Source organism: Procambarus clarkii, chromosome 21 (assembly GCF_040958095.1).
Source record: "Procambarus clarkii isolate CNS0578487 chromosome 21, FALCON_Pclarkii_2.0, whole genome shotgun sequence".
Classification (NCBI taxonomy): Eukaryota; Metazoa; Arthropoda; class Malacostraca; order Decapoda; family Cambaridae; genus Procambarus; species Procambarus clarkii.
In genome coordinates, this window is record NC_091170.1 from 8424234 (window position 1) to 8448332 (window position 24099).

Consider the following 24099-nt stretch of genomic DNA (forward strand, 5'->3'; position numbering starts at 1 on the left):
TGTATGGATTTGTTCACTATTATTATTATTGCTGTTTTTAGAGTTTTTACCCAATTTTCCTTATTTTTTCCTCCTCCATGTCATTCAGTTTTCCTCCCAGTATCTCGCGAAATCCTATGGTATTCGCTTGAAACTTTGAATAGCGTTAAGTGAACGAAAAAAAAGAATTGAAAGCCATTAAAAATGAGCAGCAATATACCCACTCCCGCTATCATCACCATAACCCTCACCATCATCAATAACTTGATAAAGGCTTATTGTACAGACATTAAAATGACACTATTGTTGGTCAGATCATAGACCTAATGGCAAAAAAATCTATTTACTATGTGTTTGATATATTTGTATTTGATGATATGGAGAGATATACTGTATAATACTGTATATATATCTAAATCGTGTGATATCAAAACATACACTAATGATCCCTGAAGGGATTCGACCCAGGGTCACTAGTGTGTCAATCACTAGCAAACTCGGTACCATACCTACTCTGCCAATCCTTGACGGATTATTAGACTATTCTTTGTACAAAATTGATTCATGGGGACCATTCCAGTTATAAAGAACGGTAGAATGGAACGGGCTAGGAAACCTCCCTCTATATTATATAACTGAAACCTCATCTTGCCTATATACTGGGTTTTTTGGAGCTTACAGTCCCCAAGAGGGCATTTAATGGCATAGACGACGTTAGTCTCTTTTAAAGCGTTCTGTTTTGTGTCTGGAGAGTTTCTCATGAGTAGGCTGGCCGTTTTTCTGGTTTTATAGTAAATCGTCAGTTGTATCCTCTGATTTTTGTCTGTAGGGATAACGTTTCTATTAATAATATCTTTCAGGACCCTTTCCTCCGTTTTATGAGCTGTGGAAAAGAAGTTCCTGTAAAATAGTCTAATAGGGGGTATAGGTGTTGTGTTAGTTGTCTCTTCAGAGGTTGCATGGCTTTTCACTTTCCTTCTTATGATGTCTTCGACGAAACCATTGGAGAAGCCGTTATTGACTAGGACCTGCCTTACTCTGCAGAGTTCTTCGTCGACTTGCTTCCATTCTGAGCTGTGGCTGAGAGCATGGTCGTCATATGCGTTAACAACACTCCTCTTGTACTTGTCTGGGCAGTGTATGGGGCAAGTAACAAAGTAAGTAGACTAACAGATGTTGTCACAGCTCATATAAGACTTGGCTACAAGTATCTCTGGCAGTTCTGCTTGTATTGGGATCTAGATGAAGTAAAGTGTAAAGTGTGTGGACAAAGACAGGGACACACACTCGAACACTATATCTTGGATTGTAGTAAAATTGAGCCATTTAGAGATAAATCTAAGCTCACTCTGTAAGATATGGCAACCTATCTTATTACCATCTTCTTCTTGAGATGATTTCGGGGCTTTAGTATCCCCGCGGCCCGGTCCTCGACCAAGCCTCCACCCCCAGGAAGCAGCCCGTGACAGCTGACTAACACCCAGGTACCTATTTTACTGCTAGGTAACAGGGGCATTCAGGGTGAAAGAAACTTTGCCCATTTGTTTCTGCCTCGTGCGGGAATCGAACCCGCGCCACAGAATTACGAGTCCTGCGCGCTATCCACCAGGCTACGAGGATAAATTACCTGAAATCCTTGCACTGTATCCATATTTCGCTTCCAGTAGATAAACGACATATGAGATGAAGAAATAAATAGTGTATTGTGAAGACTAATAATAAACAGAAGCTATCCTATGACTCTCTCCATTGGTCAAACTTTTATGTATTAGCGATAAGACCTACCATTAATGTATAATGGCTTTCTGTAAATGTATAGCTCTTGAAATAGCACTTTCTCTGTAACTAACTGACATTGTAACTATAAGGTGTGAAGGATAGATGAAATTGTTTATGTAATAATCTAAGATGAGGTCTGATAAAGACCTTTTGTGCCCTCTGTAATGTTTTTTGCGCTACCGCTCACAGGATGGGTATGGGGTGCACAATAAACTAGTTTCCTCCGGCGGCAACAATCAAATAGACAAATACAAATGCTCATACTGGGCAAGATTTTTTGGCATTTAATAATTTTTTGTTAATAAGAAATAATAATACAATTTAGTACAAAATGTGATTTTTTTTTTCTTTTATCTAATCGCATTTGAGTGGCCGATACCAGTATTTTTACTCAGTCAATTGAACGACCGATCTATTGTTGATCGATTGTTCAATAAATGCGCTCAGTCGGGAGGGGGTTAGTAATTTTGTTGTTGTTTGTTGACAGCGCCTCTGGTGGCCGTATACGCAGTGAGAGGGCAGACAGCCCGCCTGCCCTGTAACTTAACAACCGCTCCTGAAGACCCCGTGATTGTAGTCCTTTGGTACAAGAACGGCACCAAGATTCCAGTCTATAGGTGAGATCCTTTATATATATATATATATATATATATATATATATATATATATATATATATATATATATATATATATATATATTTATATATATATATATATATATATATATATATATATATATATATATATATATATATATATATATATATATATATATATATATATATATATATCCAATTACCCGCCTTTTTTATTTGTGTTTTCGTTTTCGATTTGGATTTTTCTTTCTATCTACATTTACTATTTGTTATTTGCTGAAGACCTCAAGTTTGCAGGTGTGAAATATTTTTTCTATATATATTCCCTTGAGTCTATTTTGTTACCACTTTTTAGTTTTCAAGATTTTGTTATGCCTTTTTTTTAATATTGTTGTATCTTTTTAAGTAATTAATGTTTATCATTCATTTTTTTCCATCTCTCAATGTTTTTTGCATAAGAAGCATGGGAAATTGACTATGTAAGGCTGGAATGCGAATTGGCAAAAGATGATTTTTTTTCTTTCTCACATGTGTGCCATTAAATTTATTTGTTCCAAATATATTTGGGGAAGCAATACATTTGTTTGACCGAGTTAAACTATTTTTTCTCCTGACATAGTTTTAAAATCGTTAACAATCTTTCAACACTAACTCCCTCCACATGGTTACTGGTTCAACTCTTCAGGTAAAAGTCTCTTCTACACGGGTTACAAACACAAGCTGTCATCTCCACGCAGGCTACATGTACAAGTAGTAACAAAGCTACATTTACAAGCACAAGTCATCAGTTACAAGGAGTAGCCAACCCCTTATTCCCTTATCCCAAAAGAATTACGTACATTTCCCTTCAATAGATAGTGATACTTGGACGAATTTCACTCATATCAAAAAATAAATCATAAGGTCCCACAATACACAGAAATCACAATAACGTGATGCATCAAATCCTCGTCACAGCCCTTGTGGATTGGTTCATAAGGTCCCACAAATTCCTCAAACCGCATACATTCATACACGATACCCACTTAGATTTTGAGATGCTACATGTGGTCTTGATAGATTTTTGGCGCGATGCATATGCAGTTGACAATGTAATTTCCTCTTCCCCTCGATGATGGATAAGACAGTGGTCACGCTGTTATAAAGTGGAAGTTCAGCTGCATTCCACGATGTTGTAAAGTGGAAGATCAGCTGCATTCCACGATGTTATAAAGTGGAAGTTCTGCTGTATTCCACGCTGTTATATAGTGGAATTTCAGCTGGATTCCACGATGCTATAAAGTTTCGAATGTTCAGCTGCATTCCATGCTGTTATAAAGTGGAAGTTCAGCTGCATTCCATGCTGTTATAAAGTGGAAGTTCAGCTGCAATCTACGCTGTTACAAAGTGGAAGTTCAGCTGCATTCCACGACGTTATAAAGTGGAAATTCAGCTGCATTCCATGATGTTATGAAGCTGAAGTCAAATGTTGTGCTGACAATAATATTTTTCATGAGCTTCAATAAGATTTCAATAAGATTTTTTTTTACCAATAAGCTATGATGAAATTCTTCTTCTGATGTTCAAGTTGGTGGATAAGTCAAAGCATCAGTAACATTGCTATTGCCTCTCCTCAGATCACATACACACACACATGTTTTCAGGACATGTTTCGATGTTTCAGGGCGGTTTGAAGCTGCCTATAACTTGTCACTGGTTGTGGAGCTGGGCTGCGGTTGTTACTCAAGCGTCGAATGTAATGAAATTCCTTTTTTCTCTGGGTGGAATCTTTGGCTCCCCGGTGAATGATAGATAATTTAAGCAGCCTTGATAATTCATATATTTTAGACGATACGTCTTACCACTCGTCTTAATTCCCTCGTGTCTTGAGAGGGCAGCTAAATGTCAACCCAGGCATACACACCCTGTGTATGGTTCTCACAAGGGTAGATGGCTCGTGTATAACTCTCACAGGGTTGTAGGAAATAGGTGACTGGCGGAGAGAGAGAGGCTAGTGCTCTGGTAAGATCCTGAGCAGTCCATCTCTGTTGCAAGACTTATGGGAGAGGGGCGTCGAGGAGGAGGGGGAGGAAGAGGGGAAGGAGTGGGTGAACTACGCCAGGATGGTGGAGAGGGGAAGCGTTACTGGGATATAAAGGGGAAGCAGTTGATGGGGGGGGGGGACGGGCACTGTCTCTGAGGGGCATCGAGCCAATATGACTATACAGCACTGGGAGGGGATCTGGATAAGGATTAAGGATGTGACTGGGGTAAGGCATGGTGCCCAATCACTTGCGGACGGTCGGGGATTGAACGCTGACCTGCATGAAGCTAGACCGTCCAGACCAAGTATTTGGACAATCCCTAACCGTCCAAAAGTGGTTGGGCACCATTCCTTCCGCTCCCCATCCTATCCCAAATCCTTATCCCCGATCCTTTCCAAGTGCTTTATAGTCGTAATAGCTTGGCGCTTTCTCTAACAGTTCCCTTACCTTCCTTTCCGCTGATTGTTTAGCACTACTCAAGCTTTCGACTGTAATCTTGTCCCAAAGAAAATTGAAGGAGTTCTTGTGCTGTTTTTTTCCAAACCTTAATCACAACCAAGTACACAGTCAGAACATAGTGTCCATGATTCAAAATTTATTAACATTCACCTCAATACCAGGGGAAAACTAACGTTTGTATTTAATGCCTGGCCAATCAAGGAATATTTCTGGTTTATTATGTCCGGCGTATCGTAGACCAGTCCCAAAATTCTTAGGCCAAATACCAATTAATGATTACACAAATTGAAGTCAGTTTTTTTCACGAGGGAAATATAAAAACATGGGTGCAATGATCTATATATCATTCACCATAAACAAAAATATATAATAATTTTACTTAAACTAAAAACGTTGATTTTCAATGATATATTTTTTCTTGTTGTAAATTATGTGCCTTAAATTTGGAAAAAAAAAGAAAAAATACATTAAAACAAAACTCATTGAGCGTTACAAAAACGAGCGAGATGCTCGTGGGCTCGAACTCTTGACTGTGAGACCGCGGTGGACTCTCCCACACCTGAACTACTTCGCCTCCTGCTTAATCCTGCATGGACACTGATTATATCCTGCACAAAGACTTAGATTTTGGTTGCCGGAAATAAATCACGCGCGCGCGCTTGTGTGTGTGTACTCACCTAGTTATGTTTGCGGGGGTTGAGCTCTAGCTCTTTGGTCCGGCCTCTCAACTGTCAATCAACTGGTGTACAGATTCCTGAGCCTATGGGCTCTATCATATCTACATTTGAAATTGTGTATGGAGTCAGCCTCCACCACAACATTACTTAATGCATTCCATTTGTTAACTACCCTGACACTGAAAAAAAATTCTAATGTCTCTGTCGCTCATTTGGGTACTAAGTTTCCACCTGTGTCCTCTTGTTCGTGTTCCACCCGTGCTAAAGAGTTTGTCATTGTTCACCCTGTCAATTCCCCTGAGAATTTTGTAGGTGGTTATCATGTCTCCCCTTACTCTTCTGTTTTCCAGGGATGTGAGGTTCAGCTCCCTTAGCCTTTCCTCGTAGCTCATACCTCTCAGTTCCAGGACCAGTCTGGTGGCATACCTCTGAATCTTCTTTAACTTCGTATTGTGTTCAACTAGGTATGGACTCCAGGCTGGAGCTGCATACTCCAGGATTGGTCTTACATAAGTGGTATACAGGGTCCTGAAAGATTCCTTACACAAGTTTCTAAAGGCAGTTCTTATATTAGCCAGTCTAGCATATGCCGCTGAGGATATCCTTTTGATGTGGGCCTCTGGGGACAGGTTCGGTGTGATATCAACCCTCAGATCTTTCTTTCTATTTGACTCTTGCAGGATATCACCTCCCAGATGATACCTTGTATTCAGCCTTCTGCTCCCTTCGCCTAATTTTATTACTTTGCACTTTCCTGAATAGAACTTCAGTAGCCATTTTCTAGTCCATTCCAACAGTTTGTCCAGGGCATCCTGTAGTCTCAGTCTATCTTCATCTATTTTGATTCTTCTCATATTTTTTGCATCATGTGTGTGTGTGTGTGTGTGTGTGTGTGTGTGTGTGGGTGTGTGTGTGTGTGTGTGTGTTTAATAGTTGTTTACTAGTTGTGTTTTGCGGGGGTTGAGCTTTGCTCTTTCTGCCCTCCTCTCAACTGTCAATCAACTGTTTACTAACCACTTTTTTTTTTTTTTTTTTCCACACCACACACACACACACACCCCAGGAAGCAGCCCGTTACAGCTGACTAACTCCCAGGTACCTATTTACTGCTAGGTAACAGGGGCACTTAGGGTGAAAGAAACTTTGCCCATTTGTTTCTTCCTCGTGCGGGAATCGAACCCGCACCACAGAATTACGAGTCCTGCACGCTATCCACCAGGCTACGAGGCCCCTCGCTATCCACCAGGCTACGAGGCCCCTCGCTATCCACCAGGCTACGAGGCTCCCCTTCTGTGTGTGTGTGTGTGTGTGTGTGTGTGTGTGTGTGTGTGTGTGTGTGTGTGTGTGTGTGTGTGTGTACTCACCTATTTGTACTTACTTATTTGTGCTTGCAGGATCGAGCATTGACTCTTGGATCCCGCCTTTCTAGCTATCGGTTGTTTACAGCAATGACTCCTGTCATTGCTGCGTGTGTGTGTGTGTGTGTGTGTGTGTGTACTCACCTAGTTGTGTTTGCGGGGGTTGAGCTCTGGCTCTTTGGTCCCGCCTCTCAACCGTCAATCAACAGGTGTACAGATTCCTGAGCCTATTCCTGTGTGTGTGTGTGTGTGTGTGTGTGTGTGTGTGTGTGTGTGTGTGTGTGTGTGTGTTTGTGTGTGTACTCACCTAGTTGTACTCACCTAGTTGTGTCTGCAGGATCGAGCATTGACTCTTGGATCCCGCCTTTCGAGCATCGGTTGTTTACAGCAATGACTCCTGTCCCATTTCCCTATCATACCTGGTTTTAAAATTATGAATAGTATTTGCTTCCACAACCTGTTCCTGAAGTGCATTCCATTTTCCCACTACTCTCACGCTAAAAGAAAACTTCCTAACATCTCTGTGACTCATCTGAGTTTCAAGCTTCCATCCATGTCCCCTCGTTCTGTTACTATTCCATGTGAACATTTCGTCTATGTCCACTCTGTCAATCCCTCTGAGTATCTTATACGTTCCTATCATGGCCCCCCTCTCCCTTCTTATTTCTAGTGTCGTAAGGCACAGTTCCCTCAGGAGCTCCTCATACCCCATCCCTCGTAGCTCTGGGACGAGTCTCGTTGCAAACCTCTGAACCTTTTCCAGTTTCATTATATGCTTCTTCAGATGGGGACTCCATGATGAGGCGGCATACTCTAAGACTGGCCTCACGTAGGCAGTGTAAGGCGCCCTAAATGCCTCCTTACTTAGGTTTCTGAATGATGTTCTAACTTTTGCCAGTGTAGAGTACGCTGCTGTCGTTATCCTATTTATATGTGCCTCAGGAGATAGATTAGGTGTTACGTCCACCCCATGTCTCTTTCACGCGTCGTCACAGTTAGGCTGTTCCCCTTCATTGTGTACTGTCCCTTTGGTCTCCTATCTCCTAGTCCCATTTCCAAAACTTTACATTTGCTCGTGTTGAATTCCAGTAGCCATTTCTCTGACCATCTCAGCAACCTGTTCAGGTCCTCTTGGAGGATCCTGCAATCCTCATCTGTCACAACTCTTCTCATCAACTTTGCATCATCCGCAAACATCGACATGTAGGACTCTACGCCTGTAAACATGTCGTTAACATATACAAGAAATAGAATTGGTCCCAGCACCGATCCTTGTGGTACTCCACTTGTTACTGTTCGCCAGTCCGACTTCTCGCCCCTTACCGTAATTCTTTGGCTCCTTCCTGTTAGGTAGTTCCTTATCCATGCTAGGACCTTTCCCCCCACCCCCGCCTGCCTCTCGAGTTTGAACAGCAGTCTCATGTGCGGTACTGCATCAAAGGCTTTTTGGCAGTCCAGAAATATGCAGTCTGCCCAACCATCTCTGTCCTGTCTTATCCTTGTTATTTTATCATAGAATTCCAGAAGGTTTGTTAGGCACGATTTCCCTGTCCAGAACCCATGTTGATGTTTGTTCACAAATCTAATGTTCTCCAGGTGTGCAACCAGTCGTAGCCTAATTATTCTTTCCAGTATTTTACAGGGGATGCTTGTCAGTGATACAGGTCTATAGTTAAGTGCCTCCTCCCTATCACCTATCTTGAAGATCTTCACGACATTTGCCTTCTTCCAGCCACTGGGCAATTCTCCTGACATAGTGACTCATTAAAGATCATTGCCAGAGGCACGCTGAGGGCCTGTGCTGCTTCTTTTAGTATCCACGGTGATACTTTGTCTGGTCCAACTGCTTTAGTTGCATCTAGAGTTGTCAACTGTTTCATTACCTCCTCTGCTGTCACCTCTATATCTGATAGTCTTTCATCTAGGGTAACCCCTTCCAACAATGGGAGCTGCTCAGGCTCGGTAGTGAACACTCCATGGAAACTGGCATTCAGTGCCTCGCAGATTTCCTTGTCACTTTCAGTATATGCCCCCTCTGTCTTCCTTAGTCTTGTCACTTGGTCGTTCACCGACATTTTTCTTCTTATATGACTGTGTAGTAACTTAGGTTGTTTTTTCGCTTTGATTGCAATATCGTTCTCATAGTCCCTTTCCGATGTTCGTCTTATGTTAATGTAATCGTTCCTAGCTCTGTTGTATCTGATCTTGTTGTCCTCTGTCCTTTGTCTTCTGTACTTCCTCCACTCCCGCCTGCTGGCCATTTTTCTTCCTGACAATGTCTATTAAACCATGGGTTATTATATTCCTTCTTATTTTTCCCTTTACTGTTGGTATAAATCTCTCTTCGGCCTCCTGGCATTTCTGTATGACTAGGTCCATCATATCTTGGACTGTTTTTCCTCTAATTTCTTCCTCCCAATGCACTTCACCCAGATAGTCCCTTTTCCTCTTATAGTCCCCTTTCCTGTAGTCAACTCTCCTTTCCCAGATCTCTTGTCCCATGGTCATAAGTTTGAATTCCATCATATAGTCAAAGACTAGGACACAATGGTCACTGGCCCCTTGGTTTAGGTCTTCCATGATCAGCAGCTGTGTGTGTGTGTGTGTGTGTGTGTGTGTGTGTGTGTGTGTGTGTGTGTGTGTGTGTGTGTGTGTGTGTGTGTGTGTGTGTGTGTGTGTGTGTGTGTGTGTGTGTGTGTGTGTGTCTGTGTGTGTGTGTGTGTGTGTGTGTGTGTGTGTGTGTGTGTGTGTGTGTGTGTGTGTGTGTGTGTGTGTGTGTGTGTGTGTGTGTGTGTGTGTGTGTCTGTGTGTGTGTGTGTGTGTGTGTGTGTGTGTGTGTGTGTGTGTGTGTGTGTGTGTGTGTGTGTGTGTGTGTGTGTGTGTGTGTGTGTTTGTTTTGTGAAAGTACGTGTGTGTGTGTGCGTGTATGAATTGAAATGTTTTTGACATACAAGTTTGACTATAAATGTTCATTGTGACATTGTTAAGGCTCTTGAATCACATAATATGTTTGAAAGTAAATATTGTTGAATTTTAGTAAAAGAATGATAAAAAAATTAACACTCAGTAAACAAACACTCATTTAGTACAAGCAAATTCACATAAGTACACACACTAATGCCAATATGTGCACACAGATACTCACTAAGGCATATCTATACACAGATACATTGAACCCTATTGGTACATAGGTACTCACTTAGGACTATGTTTACACAGGAACACTGAGGCCTATGTATAAACTGGAAGACACTATAAGGCCTATGTATGAACATGTACACACTAAGACATATGAATACACAGGTACACTGAGGTATTCAAAACCACTAATAACACTACCGCCAACAGCCACTACCACCAACAACTCACAAACAACAACCATCAACCACTACTACCAACAACCAATACTTGGACAAAAAACAACAACCATTACCACCAACACCCAATAACCATTAACATCAACACCCAACAACCAGAGCTTCAACAAACAACCACTTCCAACAACCACAAATACCACCAACAACAACCATCAGCCACTACTACCAACAACTAATACCTGCACAAACATCCACCACCAACCACTACCATCAACAACAACCAAACAACCACAACCACCAACAAACAAAATTAACAACAACCACTGACACCAACAACCACTATCACCAACAACCACATTTACCAATAACAACCAACAACCACTACAACCACCATCAACCACTCTCACCAACAAACACTAACACCAACAACAACCACTAAGACCAACAACAACCAACAACCACAACTACCAACAACAGCCTTTACCACCAAAAACCACAACCACCATCAATCACTACCACCTATATCCACCAACAACCACTACCACCAGCAAACAGTACCACCAACAACCACTACCACCAGCAAACACTACCACCAACAACCACTAACAATAACCAGTATCACCACTAACAAAGAATACCACCAACAACCATCAATAACAACCATTACCACCCACCACTACCACCTACAACCAGTACCACCATCATCAACCACAACAACCAACATCAACCACAGCAACCAGTACGTCAAACAACCAATACCACCAACAACCACTACCACCAACAACCACTATTATCACCCAACAACCACCAACAATAACACCCACTACCAACAACCACTACCACCAACAACCACTACCACCAACAACCACTACCATCACCCAACAACCACCAACAATAACAACCACTACCATCAACCAACAACCACCAACAACCAATGCCTGGACAAACAACAACTACTACCACAAACACCCAAAAGCCACCGACATCAATCAACAAACAATAACAATAATCATAAATAGCACCAACAACACCAACCATCAAACACTACTTCCAACAACAACCAAACAACCACAACCACCAACAACCACAACTATCAATATACATTAACACCAACAACCACTAACTCCAACAACCAATAACACCAACAACAACCACTACCACCAATAACAACCACTAACTCCAACAACCACTACCACCAACAACAACCACTACCACCACCAACGACCACTACCACTAACGACAACCACTACCCCCAACGATCACTACCACCAACAACGACCACTACCACCACCAACGACCACTACCACTAACAACAACCACTACCACCACCAACGACCACTACCACTAACAACAACCACTACCACCAACGACCACTACCACTAACAACAACCACTACCCCCAACGATCACTACCACCACCAACAACCACTACCACCAACGACCACTACCACCAACAACCACTACCACCAACAACCACTACCACCAACGACCACTACCACCAACGACCACTACCACCAACGACCACTACCACCAACAACAATCACTACCACCAACGACCATTACCACCAACAACAACCACTACCACCAACAACAACTACCACCAACGACCACTACCACCAACGACCACTACCACCAACGACCACTACCACCAACAACAATCACTACCACCAACGACCATTACCACCAACAACAACCACTACCACCAACGACCAATACCACCAAAGACGACTATCACCAACAACAACCACTACCACCAACGATCATTACCACCAACAACCACTACCACTAACATCAATCACTACCACCAACGACCACTACCACCAACAACAACCACTACCACCAACGACCACTACCACCAACGACCACTACCACCAACAACAATCATTACCACCAACAACCACTACCACTAACATCAATCACTACCACCAACGACCACTACCACCAACAACAACCACTACCACCAACGACCACTACCACCAACGACCACTACCACTAACATCAATCACTACCACCAACGACCACTACCACCAACAACAACCACTACCACCAACGACCACTACCACCAACGACCACTACCACCAACAACAATCACTACCACCAACGACCACTACCACCAACAACAACCACTACCGCCAACAACAATCACTACCACCAACGACCACTACCACCAACAACAACCACTACCCCCAACGACCATTACCACCAACAACAACCACTACCACCAACGACCACTACCATCAAAGACCACTATCACCAACAACAACCACTACCACCAACGATCATTACCACCAACAACCACTACCACTAACAACAATCACTACCACCAACAACAATCACTACCACCAACGACCACTACCACCAACAACAACCACTACCACCAACGACCACTACCACGAACAACACCCACTACCACCAACATCCACTACCACCAATGACCACTACCACCAACAACAACCACTACCACCAATGACCACTATCACCAACAACAACCACTACCACCAACAACCACTACCACCAATGACCACTACCACCAACAATAACCACTACCACCAACAACAACCAGTACCACCAACAACCACTACCACCAACGACCACTACCACCAACAACAAACACTACCACCAACAACAACCACTAAGACCAACAACCACCACTACCACCTACAACAATCACTACCACCAACAGTATACAAAAATAATATTAATAAATAACTAAATAAATAAATACAATAAAAATAAAATAAACATCAAATAAAAATAAAATAAACATCAAATAAAAATTAAATAAACATGAAATCAATAACAAATTGATAAATAATAAATAAATAAATAACCTAACTACCAACCTGGGGTTGTGGTGGTCCCGCAGACCTACACACGATGGGTGGTGGTGGACCCGCAGACTCACACACGATGGGTGGTGGTGGACCCGCAGACTCACACACGATGGGTGGTGGTGGACCCGCAGACTCACACACGATGGGTGGTGGTGGACCCGCAGACTCACACACGATGGGTGGTGGTGGACCCGCAGACCTACACACGATGGGTGGTGGTGGACCCGCAGACTCACACACGATGGGTGGTGGTGGACCCGCAGACCTACACACGATGGGTGGTGGTGGACCCGTAGACCCATACACGATGGATGGTGGTGGACCCGCAGAAAAGCACATGATGGGTGGTGGTGGACCCGTAGACCAACACACGATGGGTGGTGGTAGACTCGCAGACCAACACACGATGGGTGTTGGTAGACCCGCAGACCAACACACGATGGGTGGTGGTGGACCCGCAGACCAACACACGATGGGTGGTGGTAGACCCGCAGACTTACACACGATGGGTGGTGGTGGACACGTAGACCCACACACGATGGATGGTGGTGGATCCGCAGACCAACACACGATGGGTGGTGGTAGACCCGCAGACCAACACACGATGGGTGGTGGTAGACCCGCAGACCAACACACGATGGGTGGTGGTGAGTAGTAGGGATGACACGCCACAGACGATTTTTTTGGGGGGGGGGAAAAAATCCCCTGTGCGGGCCAGGGTTTTCAGGTGAATTTAGAAAATCCCCTGTGAGGGCCAGGGTTTTCAGGTAAATTTAGAATATCGTCTGTGTGGAGCCAGGGTTTTCAGGCAAATTTGATGATTCACAGATTTGGAAGTAAGGAGTTCTTATGAGGAAAATAATTTCTGAGATTTTAGAAGTTTGTTAAGGTTTCTTATGATGAAAATAAGTATGAAAATCTTAAAGAAAATTTTTAGAAAATATCGTGTTTGTGTCACAGCATTTCCAGGTGAACTCTACGGACATATTTTGCCTGTTTTCAACATCGAAAATTCGTGTCTGTGAGCCAGGATTTTCAGGTAAATTTGTCAGTCACAGATTTTAGAAGTTGTTAAAGTTCTTATCATGAAAATAATTTCCGAGACTTAGAAGTTTGTTAAAGTTCGTATGGGAGAAACTCAAATTTTTCAGAGTTCAGTTTTAAGAAAATATTTCAGAGTTTCAAATAATCATAGAAGTTTATTTATATGTTTATGACCAAATTTGTAAAAAGACCATTTTCAGAGAATATTGTCTTAGATGTTTTGTTAAGGAAAAAAGACAACTTAGCCATAACATTTAGTTTTATATCCATTTACGGCTATTTCACCTGTAAAGACCAAAATTGAACAGAGCCCAGTTATAGATAGAATTTCGTCAGAGACCATTTATACCTAAAAAATGAATAGAGTCCACTTTGTGAGCAAAATTAGTCAGAGACAGTTTTTAGCTCATATTTCATCAGAGTCCAATTATCAACAGAAATTCGCCAGAGTCTACTTTGAGAGCAAAATTAGTCAGAGACAGTTTTAAGCTCAAATTTCATCAGAGTCCTGTAATCTGCGAAAATTTGACAGAGTCCATTTTATACCCAATTTTCGTCAGAGTCCACTTTGCTAGCAAAATTAGTCAGAGACAGTTTTAAGCTCAAATTTCATCAGTGTCCTGTAATCTGTGAAAATTCATCAGAGTCCAGTTCTTGATCGAAATTCATCAGAGTCCAGTTTTCTAGCAAAATTCGCCAGAGTCCAGTTTATACCGAAAATTCGCCAGAGTTCACTTTGTGCCAAAATATTCAGAGTCCAGTTCATGATCGAAATTAATCAGAGTTCAATTAAAGACCCAAATTTGACAGAGACCACATTTTTGCTAGGAGCAGTCCAATCCCCCTGAAATTTTAAACAGTCATATTTCAGACGTAGTAAATAAGATCAAGTCAGTTACTGAGCTCCAGCTCTTGTCCCCCTGTATTTGCATATTTTCTCTATATTCAGCTGTGTTCTTCACATTTTTTCCATGTTTTCTGTGTTCATTCCATGTTCTACAAATGTTCACAGCATGCTCAGTTCAAATTTTTTCTGCCATTTTCCCCGTATGTTCACTATGTTCTTTGTCATGTTTTTCATGTACATCATATGTTCTCTGTATAACTTTTATACTCAATATTCATGTTCTCAATGTTCTTAGCTTGTTCTTCACATGTTCATTGTTCATTCTTTGTATTCCCTATGTTCCTTATCATGTCTTCATATTCTCTATAAGTTCTTATTCCCTGCATGTTCACTCTATTCATCAACTTTCTCTTACATGTTTTCTGTGTTCACCGTATGTTCACTGTGTTCATTCCCCCTACATAACCTCAATTTTTTTTATGTTCTTTGTTTCTTTAAACCAATTTGTTTCTTCCATTCACTAACTAGTTCTTTGTCAAATAATATTATACTGCAATACAGTTCCCTCAACAATTTTAATCACCCAGTTTTTTATTTGCAAAACTATGTCAAAGTAATTCTCGTAGTCAACTTAATAGTTCTACCAACCCCGTTCTTAAACAAATCTACACTTTATTCAGTTCCAAATTTACAAAGACAAACCTTTCTTGTAACCTCTTAACTAAAAATCTTTCGCCAATCAACTAAAACATAGTCACTTTCGTCATTTTTCAACTAACTTATTATCCAATCAACTAAAAATAATAACTTTCATCATTTCTTAACTAAAAGTGCTCATCAGCCAACTAAAAATAGTTACTTCATCATGTTTCCCTGTCGTTTCTTAACTGAAATATCACATCTCTCATCTGAAAAATAGTCATGTTTAGCCTCTTTCCAACACTGTTCTTAACTAAAGTAACCTTTCACTTCGCTAAAATAGTCATATTCATCATTGTTCCTAACTAAATTATATGTCGTTAAGTAAGAAAAATAGTCAAAGGTGCTCTCCGTGACACCAAAGTTACTCTTCGAGAAATCAAAGACACTCTTCAATACATCAAGGACTTACTCAAAGACACCAAAGTTACACTCTAAGACATCCTTCGAGACATCAACGACATCCTTTAAGACTTCAAGGGCACTCTTCGAGATATCAAAAAGACACTCTCAAACACTTAAAAATTTACTCGCATCCTCAAAGTTATTCTCAGAGTCATCAAAAAGTTAATCTCAGTCATCAAAATGTTATTCACTAAGTAACCTTTCGTTCATCAGAGAAACTTTCTAAGACATCTTCGTTCATTAAAGTTAATCACAGAGGCATAAAAGTTATTCTTGGAGCTATCAAAATTAATCTCTAAAACAACAAAAGTTAATCTCGGTCATCAAAGTTGATCTGCAAGATATCTTCGAGACATCAAAGTTACTCTTCATTACATCAAAGACGCATTCAAATACTACTAATGTTCTCAAAAGACATTCTCAAAGTCATCAAAGTTATTCAAAGAGCTAACAAAAGTTATTCTCAGAGTCACCTTCGTTCTTCAGAGAAACTTTCCAAAACATCTTTGTTCATCAAAGTTATTCTCGGAGTCATCAAAAGGTATTCTCTAACTCACTTTTGGTCATTAAAGTTAATTTCTATGTTATAAAAGTTTGTCTCAGAGACATCTAAAGTTAATCTTAGAGTTATCAAATGTAATCTCTAACTCACTTTTGTTCATCAAAGTTGATCTCAGAGTTAACAAAGGTAATCTCTAACTCACTCTCGTTCATCAAAGTTGTTTCAAAGACATCAAAGTTAATCTCAGAGTTATCCAAAGATATTCTCATGTCAACAAAAGTTATTCCAAGAGACGTCAAAGTTAATCTCAGACATCTTCGTTCATGAAAGTTATTCTCAGAGACATCTAAACTTATTCTCTAAGACATCAAAGTTATTCTAAGAGCTATCAAAAGTTATTCTCAGTCATGATATGTTATTCTCTAAGTAACCTTCCGTTCATCAAAGACATTATCTAAGCCCTCAAAGTTATTCTCTAAGACAACAAAGTCATTCCCAGAGTCATCAAAAAGTTATTCTCAGAGTCACCTTCGTTATTCAAAGAAGCCTTCTGAGACATCCTCGTTCAACAAAACTGTCCTCAGAGCCATCAAAAAGTTAAATACAGTCATCAAAGTTATTCTCTAAGTATCTTTTCGTTCATCAGAGAAGCTTTCTAAGACATCTTTGTTCATCAAAGTTGTTCTCTAAGACATCAATGTTGTTCTCTAAGGCATCAAAGATGTTCTCTAAATCATAAAAGTTAATCTCTAAGTCTCCTTCGTTCATTAGAGAAACTTTCCAATCCATCTTCGTTGATCAAAGTTATTCTCAGAGTCATCAAAGTGATCTCTAATTCATCTTCGTTCTCCAAAAAGTTGTTCTCTAAGACACCTTCGTTCATCAAAGAAACTCTCCTTCTTCCATCATGTTATTCTTTAAGACATCTTCAGTCATAAAATTTTCTCTCCAAAATGTAACTAGTTCAGCTTTTCATACCAAACCTGCACTTCTGTTAAAATATATTTTCTTAGTCGCTTTACCCTAAAACTGTTTTCTGAACTACACTGTTCAAACCTACGTAACCTATCCTCTCCACCCAATGTTACTTAGTTAACGTAACGTTCCTAAACCTAACTTTACCTATCCTAACTTAACTTACCTTACCTTTACCTATCTTACCTAACTTAACCTGCATAACCTAACTTTACCTCTCCTAACATAACTTACCTTACCTTCCCTATCTTACCTAACTTTACCTATCTTACCTAACTTAACCTGCATAACCTAACTCTACCTATCCTAACATAACTTACCTTACCTTACCTATCTTACCTAACTTTACCTATCCTAACATAACTTACCATACCTTACCTATCATACCTAACTTACCTAACCTTACCTAACTTATCTTGCTTAACCTAACTTACCTACATTTACCTAACTTATCCTGCTTAACCTAACTTACATAACTTAACCTAACCTAACCTGCATAACCTAACTTTACCTGTCCTAACTTAACTTACATTATCTTACCTAACTTACCTGCTAAACCTAACTTTACCTATCCTAACATGACTTACCTTACATTACCTATCTTACTTAACTTAACCTGCTCAACCTAACTTTACCTATCCTACCTTACCTTACCAATCTTACCTAACTTTACCTATCTTACATAACCTAACCTAACTTATCCTGCTTAACCTAACTTACCTAACGTACCTAACTTAACCTGTATAACTTAACCTGCATAACCTAACTTTACCTCTCCTAACATAACTTACCTTACCTTCCCTATCTTACCTAACTTTACCTATCTTACCTAACTTAACCTGCATAACCTAACTCTACCTATCCTAACATAACTTACCTTACCTTACCTATCTTACCTAACTTTACCTATCCTAACATAACTTACATAACCTTACCTATCATACCTAACTTACCTAACCTTACCTAACTTATCTTGCTTAACCTAACTTACCTACATTTACCTAACTTATCCTGCTTAACCTAACTTACATAACTTAACCTAACCTAACCTGCATAACCTAACTTTACCTGTCCTAACTTAACTTACATTACCTTACCTTACTTACCTGCTAAACCTAACTTTACCTATCCTAACATGACTTACCTTACATTACCTATCTTACTTAACTTAACCTGCTAAACCTAACTTTACCTATCCTACCTTACCTTGACAATCTTACCTAACTTTACCTATCTTACCTAACTTACATAACCTAACCTAACTTATCCTGCTTAACTTAACTTACCTAACGTACCTAACTTAACCTGTATAACCTAACCTGCTTAACCTAACTTACCTTACCTTACCTATCTTACCTACCCTACCTTACCTAACTTACCTAACTTAGCCTGCTTAACCTACCTTACCTAACTTAACCTGCTTAACCTAACTTTACCTATCCTAACTTAACTTACCTTACCTTACTTATCTTACCTAACTTAACCTGCTAAACCTAACTTTACCTATCCTAACATGACTTACCTTACATTATCCATCTTACCTAACTTAACCTGCATAACCTAATTTTACCTATCCTAACATAACTTACCTTACCCTACCTATCTTACCTAATTTTACCTATCTTACCTAACTTTACCTGCAAATTCTAACTTTACCTATCCTAACATAACTTACATTACCTTACCTATCTTACCTAACTTTACCTATCCTAACATAACTTACCTTACCTATCATACCTAACTTACCTACATTTAGCTAACTTAACCTGCTTAACCTAACTTTACCTATCCTAACTTAACTTACCTATCTTATCCTGCTTAACCTAACTTAACCTGTTTAACCTAACTTTACCTATCCTAACTTAACTTACCTTACCTTGCCTATCTTACCTAACTTAGCTGACTTAACCTAACTTATCCTGCTTAACCTAAATTACCTACATTTACCTAACTTAACCTGCTTAACCTAACTTTACCTACCCTAACTTAACTTACCTACATTACCTAACTTAACCTGCTTAACTTAACATACCTTACCTTACCTAACTTAACCTGCTAACCTTACTTACATAACTTAACTTATGTAACTTATCTTACCTATCCTAACCTAACCTAACTTGCTTTACCTAACTTAATCTTACATTCCCAAACTGATGTATCCTAACTTATCTAGTCCAACCAGACATGCTCTAACTTACATAATTATTCCTGCTTGTCTTTTGTGTTTCGTCAATCATTGTCTCATATTCATTTACTCATTTCAAGGGTTAATTTCTCAAATGGACATTTTTGCATTTCAAGTGTTATTTGTTTAAGATTGGGTGTTTAACCATTTCAAAGGATTTTTGTTATATATGGGAATTTACTTGTTTCAAGGGCAAATTTCTCAAATGGTCATTTTTGCAGATCAAGGGTTATTTGTTAAAGTTCATCAAGTTGCTCATAAGTTGTATTTATTATGTTTGTTATCATTTATTCTTATTCCCCAACCCCTTAACCTAACCTCTTGTAATCTTAGTGTATTTAGTAGGTTCTATCATATGTTCTTATTCCCCAACCCCTTAACCTAACCTCTTGTAATCTTAGTGTATTTAGTAGGTTCTATCATATGTTCTTATTCCCCAACCCCTTAACCTAACCTCTTGTAATCTTAGTGTATTTAGTAGGTTCTATCATATGTTCTTATTCCCCAACCCCTTAACCTAACCTCTTGTAATCTTAGTGTATTTAGTAGGTTCTATCGTATGTTTTTATTCCCCAACCCTTTAACCTAACCTTTCAGATGTAGTTTATTGTGTTTTTGACGTATTTGTTAAATATATTATCCTTTTCCTAACCTTTCAGATGTAGTTTTGTTTCACCTTTTTGTATATTTTTACCCAAACCCACCATACCACTTATATAACTAGAATAACTTTCATGAACGAAGATGTCTGAGATTAACTTTGACGTCTCTTGGAATAACTTTTGTGGACATGAGAATATCTTTGGATAACTCTGAGATTAACTTTGATGTCTTTGAAACAACTTTGATGAACGAGAGTGAGTTAGAGATTACCTTTGTTAACTCTGAGATCAACTTTGATGAACAAAAGTGAGTTAGAGATTACATTTGATAACTCTAAGATTAACTTTAGATGTCTCTGAGACAAACTTTTATAACATAGAAATTAACTTTAATGACCAAAAGTGAGTTAGAGAATACCTTTTGATGACTCCGAGAATAACTTTGATGAACAAAGATGTTTTGGAAAGTTTCTCTGAAGAACGAAGGTGACTCTGAGAATAACTTTTGTTAGCTCTTTGAATAACTTTGATGACTTTGAGAATGTCTTTTGAGAACATTAGTAGTATTTGAATGCGTCTTTGATGTAATGAAGAGTAACTTTGATGTCTCGAAGATATCTTGCAGATCAACTTTGATGACCGAGATTAACTTTTGTTGTTTTAGAGATTAATTTTGATAGCTCCAAGAATAACTTTTATGCCTCTGTGATTAACTTTAATGAACGAAGATGTCTTAGAAAGTTTCTCTGATGAACGAAAGGTTACTTAGTGAATAACATTTTGATGACTGAGATTAACTTTTTGATGACTCTGAGAATAACTTTGAGGATGCGAGTAAATTTTTAAGTGTTTGAGAGTGTCTTTTTGATATCTCGAAGAGTGCCCTTGAAGTCTTAAAGGATGTCGTTGATGTCTCGAAGGATGTCTTAGAGTGTAACTTTGGTGTCTTTGAGTAAGTCCTTGATGTATTGAAGAGTGTCTTTGATTTCTCGAAGAGTAACTTTGGTGTCACGGAGAGCACCTTTGACTATTTTTCTTACTTAACGACATATAATTTAGTTAGGAACAATGATGAATATGACTATTTTAGCGAAGTGAAAGGTTACTTTAGTTAAGAACAGTGTTGGAAAGAGGCTAAACATGACTATTTTTCAGATGAGAGATGTGATATTTCAGTTAAGAAACGACAGGGAAACATGATGAAGTAACTATTTTTAGTTGGCTGATGAGCACTTTTAGTTAAGAAATGATGAAAGTTATTATTTTTAGTTGATTGGATAATAAGTTAGTTGAAAAATGACGAAAGTGACTATGTTTTAGTTGATTGGCGAAAGATTTTTAGTTAAGAGGTTACAAGAAAGGTTTGTCTTTGTAAATTTGGAATTGAACAAAGTGTAGATTTGTTTAAGAACGGGGTTGGTAGAACTATTAAGTTGACTACGAGAATTACTTTGACATAGTTTTGCAAATAAAAAACTGGGTGATTAAAATTGTTGAGGGAACTGTATTGCAGTATAATATTATTTGACAAAGAACTAGTTAGTGAATGGAAGAAACAAATTGGTTTAAAGAAACAAAGAACATAAAAAAAATTTAGGTTATGTAGGGGAATGAACACAGTGAACATACGGTGAACACAGAAAACATGTAAGAAAAAGTTGATGAATAGAGTGAACATGCAGGGAATAAGAACTTATAGAGAATATGAAGACATGATAAGGAACATAGGGAATACAAAGAATGAACACTGAACATGTGAAGAACAAGCTAAGAACATTGAGAACATGAATATTGAGTATAAAAGTTATACAGAGAACATATGATGTACATGAAAAACATGACAAAGAACATAGTGAACATACGGGGAAAATGGCAGAAAACATTTGAACTGAGCATGCTGTGAACATTTGTAGAACATGGAATGAACACAGAAAACATTGAAAAAATGTGAAGAACACAGCTGAATATAGAGAAAATATGCAAATACAGGGGGACAAGAGCTGGAGCTCAGTAACTGACTTGATCTTATTTACTACGTCTGAAATATGACTGTTTAAAATTTCAGGGGGATTGGACTGCTAGTAGCGAAAATGTGGTCTCTGTCAAATTTGGGTCTTTAATTGGACTCTGATTAAGTTCGATCATGAACTGGACTCTGAATATTTTGGCACAAAGTGAACTCTGGCGAATTTTCGGTATAAACTGGACTCTGGCGAATTTTGCTAGAAAACTGGACTCTGATGAATTTCGATCAAGAACTGGACTCTGATGAATTTTCACAGATTACAGGACACTGATGAAATTTGAGCTTAAAACTGTCTCTGACTAATTTTGCTAGCAAAGTGGACTCTGACGAAAATTGGGTATAAAATGGACTCTGTCAAATTTTCGCAGATTACAGGACTCTGATGAAATTTGAGCTTAAAACTGTCTCTGACTAATTTTGCTCTCAAAGTAGACTCTGGCGAATTTCTGTTGATAATTGGACTCTGATGAAATATGAGCTAAAAACTGTCTCTGACTAATTTTGCTCACAAAGTGGACTCTATTCATTTTTTAGGTATAAATGGTCTCTGACGAAATTCTATCTATAACTGGGCTCTGTTCAATTTTGGTCTTTACAGGTGAAATAGCCGTAAATGGATATAAAACTAAATGTTATGGCTAAGTTGTCTTTTTTCCTTAACAAAACATCTAAGACAATATTCTCTGAAAATGGTCTTTTTACAAATTCGGTCATAAACATATAAATAAACTTCTATGATTATTTGAAACTCTGAAATATTTTCTTAAAACTGAACTCTGAAAAAATTGAGTTTCTCTCATATGAACTTTAACAAACTTCTAAGTCTCGGAAATTATTTTCATGATAAGAACTTTAACAACTTCTAAAATCTGTGACTGACAAATTTACCTGAAAACCCTGGCTCACAGACACGAATTTTCGATGTTGAAAACAGGCAAAATATGTCCGTAGAGTTCACCTGGAAATGCTGTGACACAAACACGATATTTTCTAAAAATTTTCTTTAAGATTTTCATACTTATTTTCATCATAAGAAACCTTAACAAACTTCTAAAATCTCAGAAATTATTTTCCTCATAAGAACTCCTTACTTCCAAATCTGTGACTCATCATATTCGCCTGAAAACCCTGGCTCCACACAGACGATATTCTAAATTTACCTGAAAATCCTGGCCCTTACAGGGGATTTTCTAAATTCACCTGAAAACCCTGGCCCGCACAGGGGATTTTTTCCCCCCCCCAAAAAAATCGTCTGTGGCGTGTCATCCCTACTACTGTGGTGGACCCGCAGACCAACACACGATGGGTGGTGGTGGACACGTAGACCCACACACGATGGATGGTGGTGGATCCGCAGACCAACACACGATGGGTGGTGGTGGACACGCAGACCAGCACACGATGGGTGCTGGTGGACCCGCAGACCATCACACGATGGGTGGTGGTGGACACGCAGACCAGCACACGATGGGTGGTGGTGGACCCGCAAACCCGCAGACGTTGGGTGGTGGTGGACCCGCAGACCAACACATGATGGTTGGTGGTGGACCTGCAGACCCACACGAGATGGATGGTGGTGGATCCGTAGAACCACCACACGATGGATAGTGGTGGACCCGCAGACCTACACACGATGGGTGGTGATGGACCCGTAGACCCGCACACGATGGGTGGTGGTGGATCCGTAGATCCCCACACGATGGATGGTGGTGGACCCACAGACCTACACACGATGGGTGGTGGTGGACCTGCAGACCACCACGCGATCGGGGGTGGTGGACACACGGACTCA

At 39.6% G+C, this 24099-nt stretch overlaps 1 protein-coding gene across 1 annotated transcript in view; it reads left to right on the forward strand.

The window, feature by feature from the left end:
• The first annotated feature begins 183 nt into the window (after positions 1–183).
• The window catches only part of LOC123748436 (uncharacterized), a 283872-nt gene continuing 259956 nt past the window's right edge, over positions 184–24099 (forward strand). The window contains exons 1-2 of the mRNA XM_069328429.1: positions 184–259; positions 2246–2375. Of these exons, the coding sequence (XP_069184530.1) occupies positions 184–259; positions 2246–2375 (206 nt within the window). The remainder of the gene's footprint in view (positions 260–2245; positions 2376–24099) is intronic.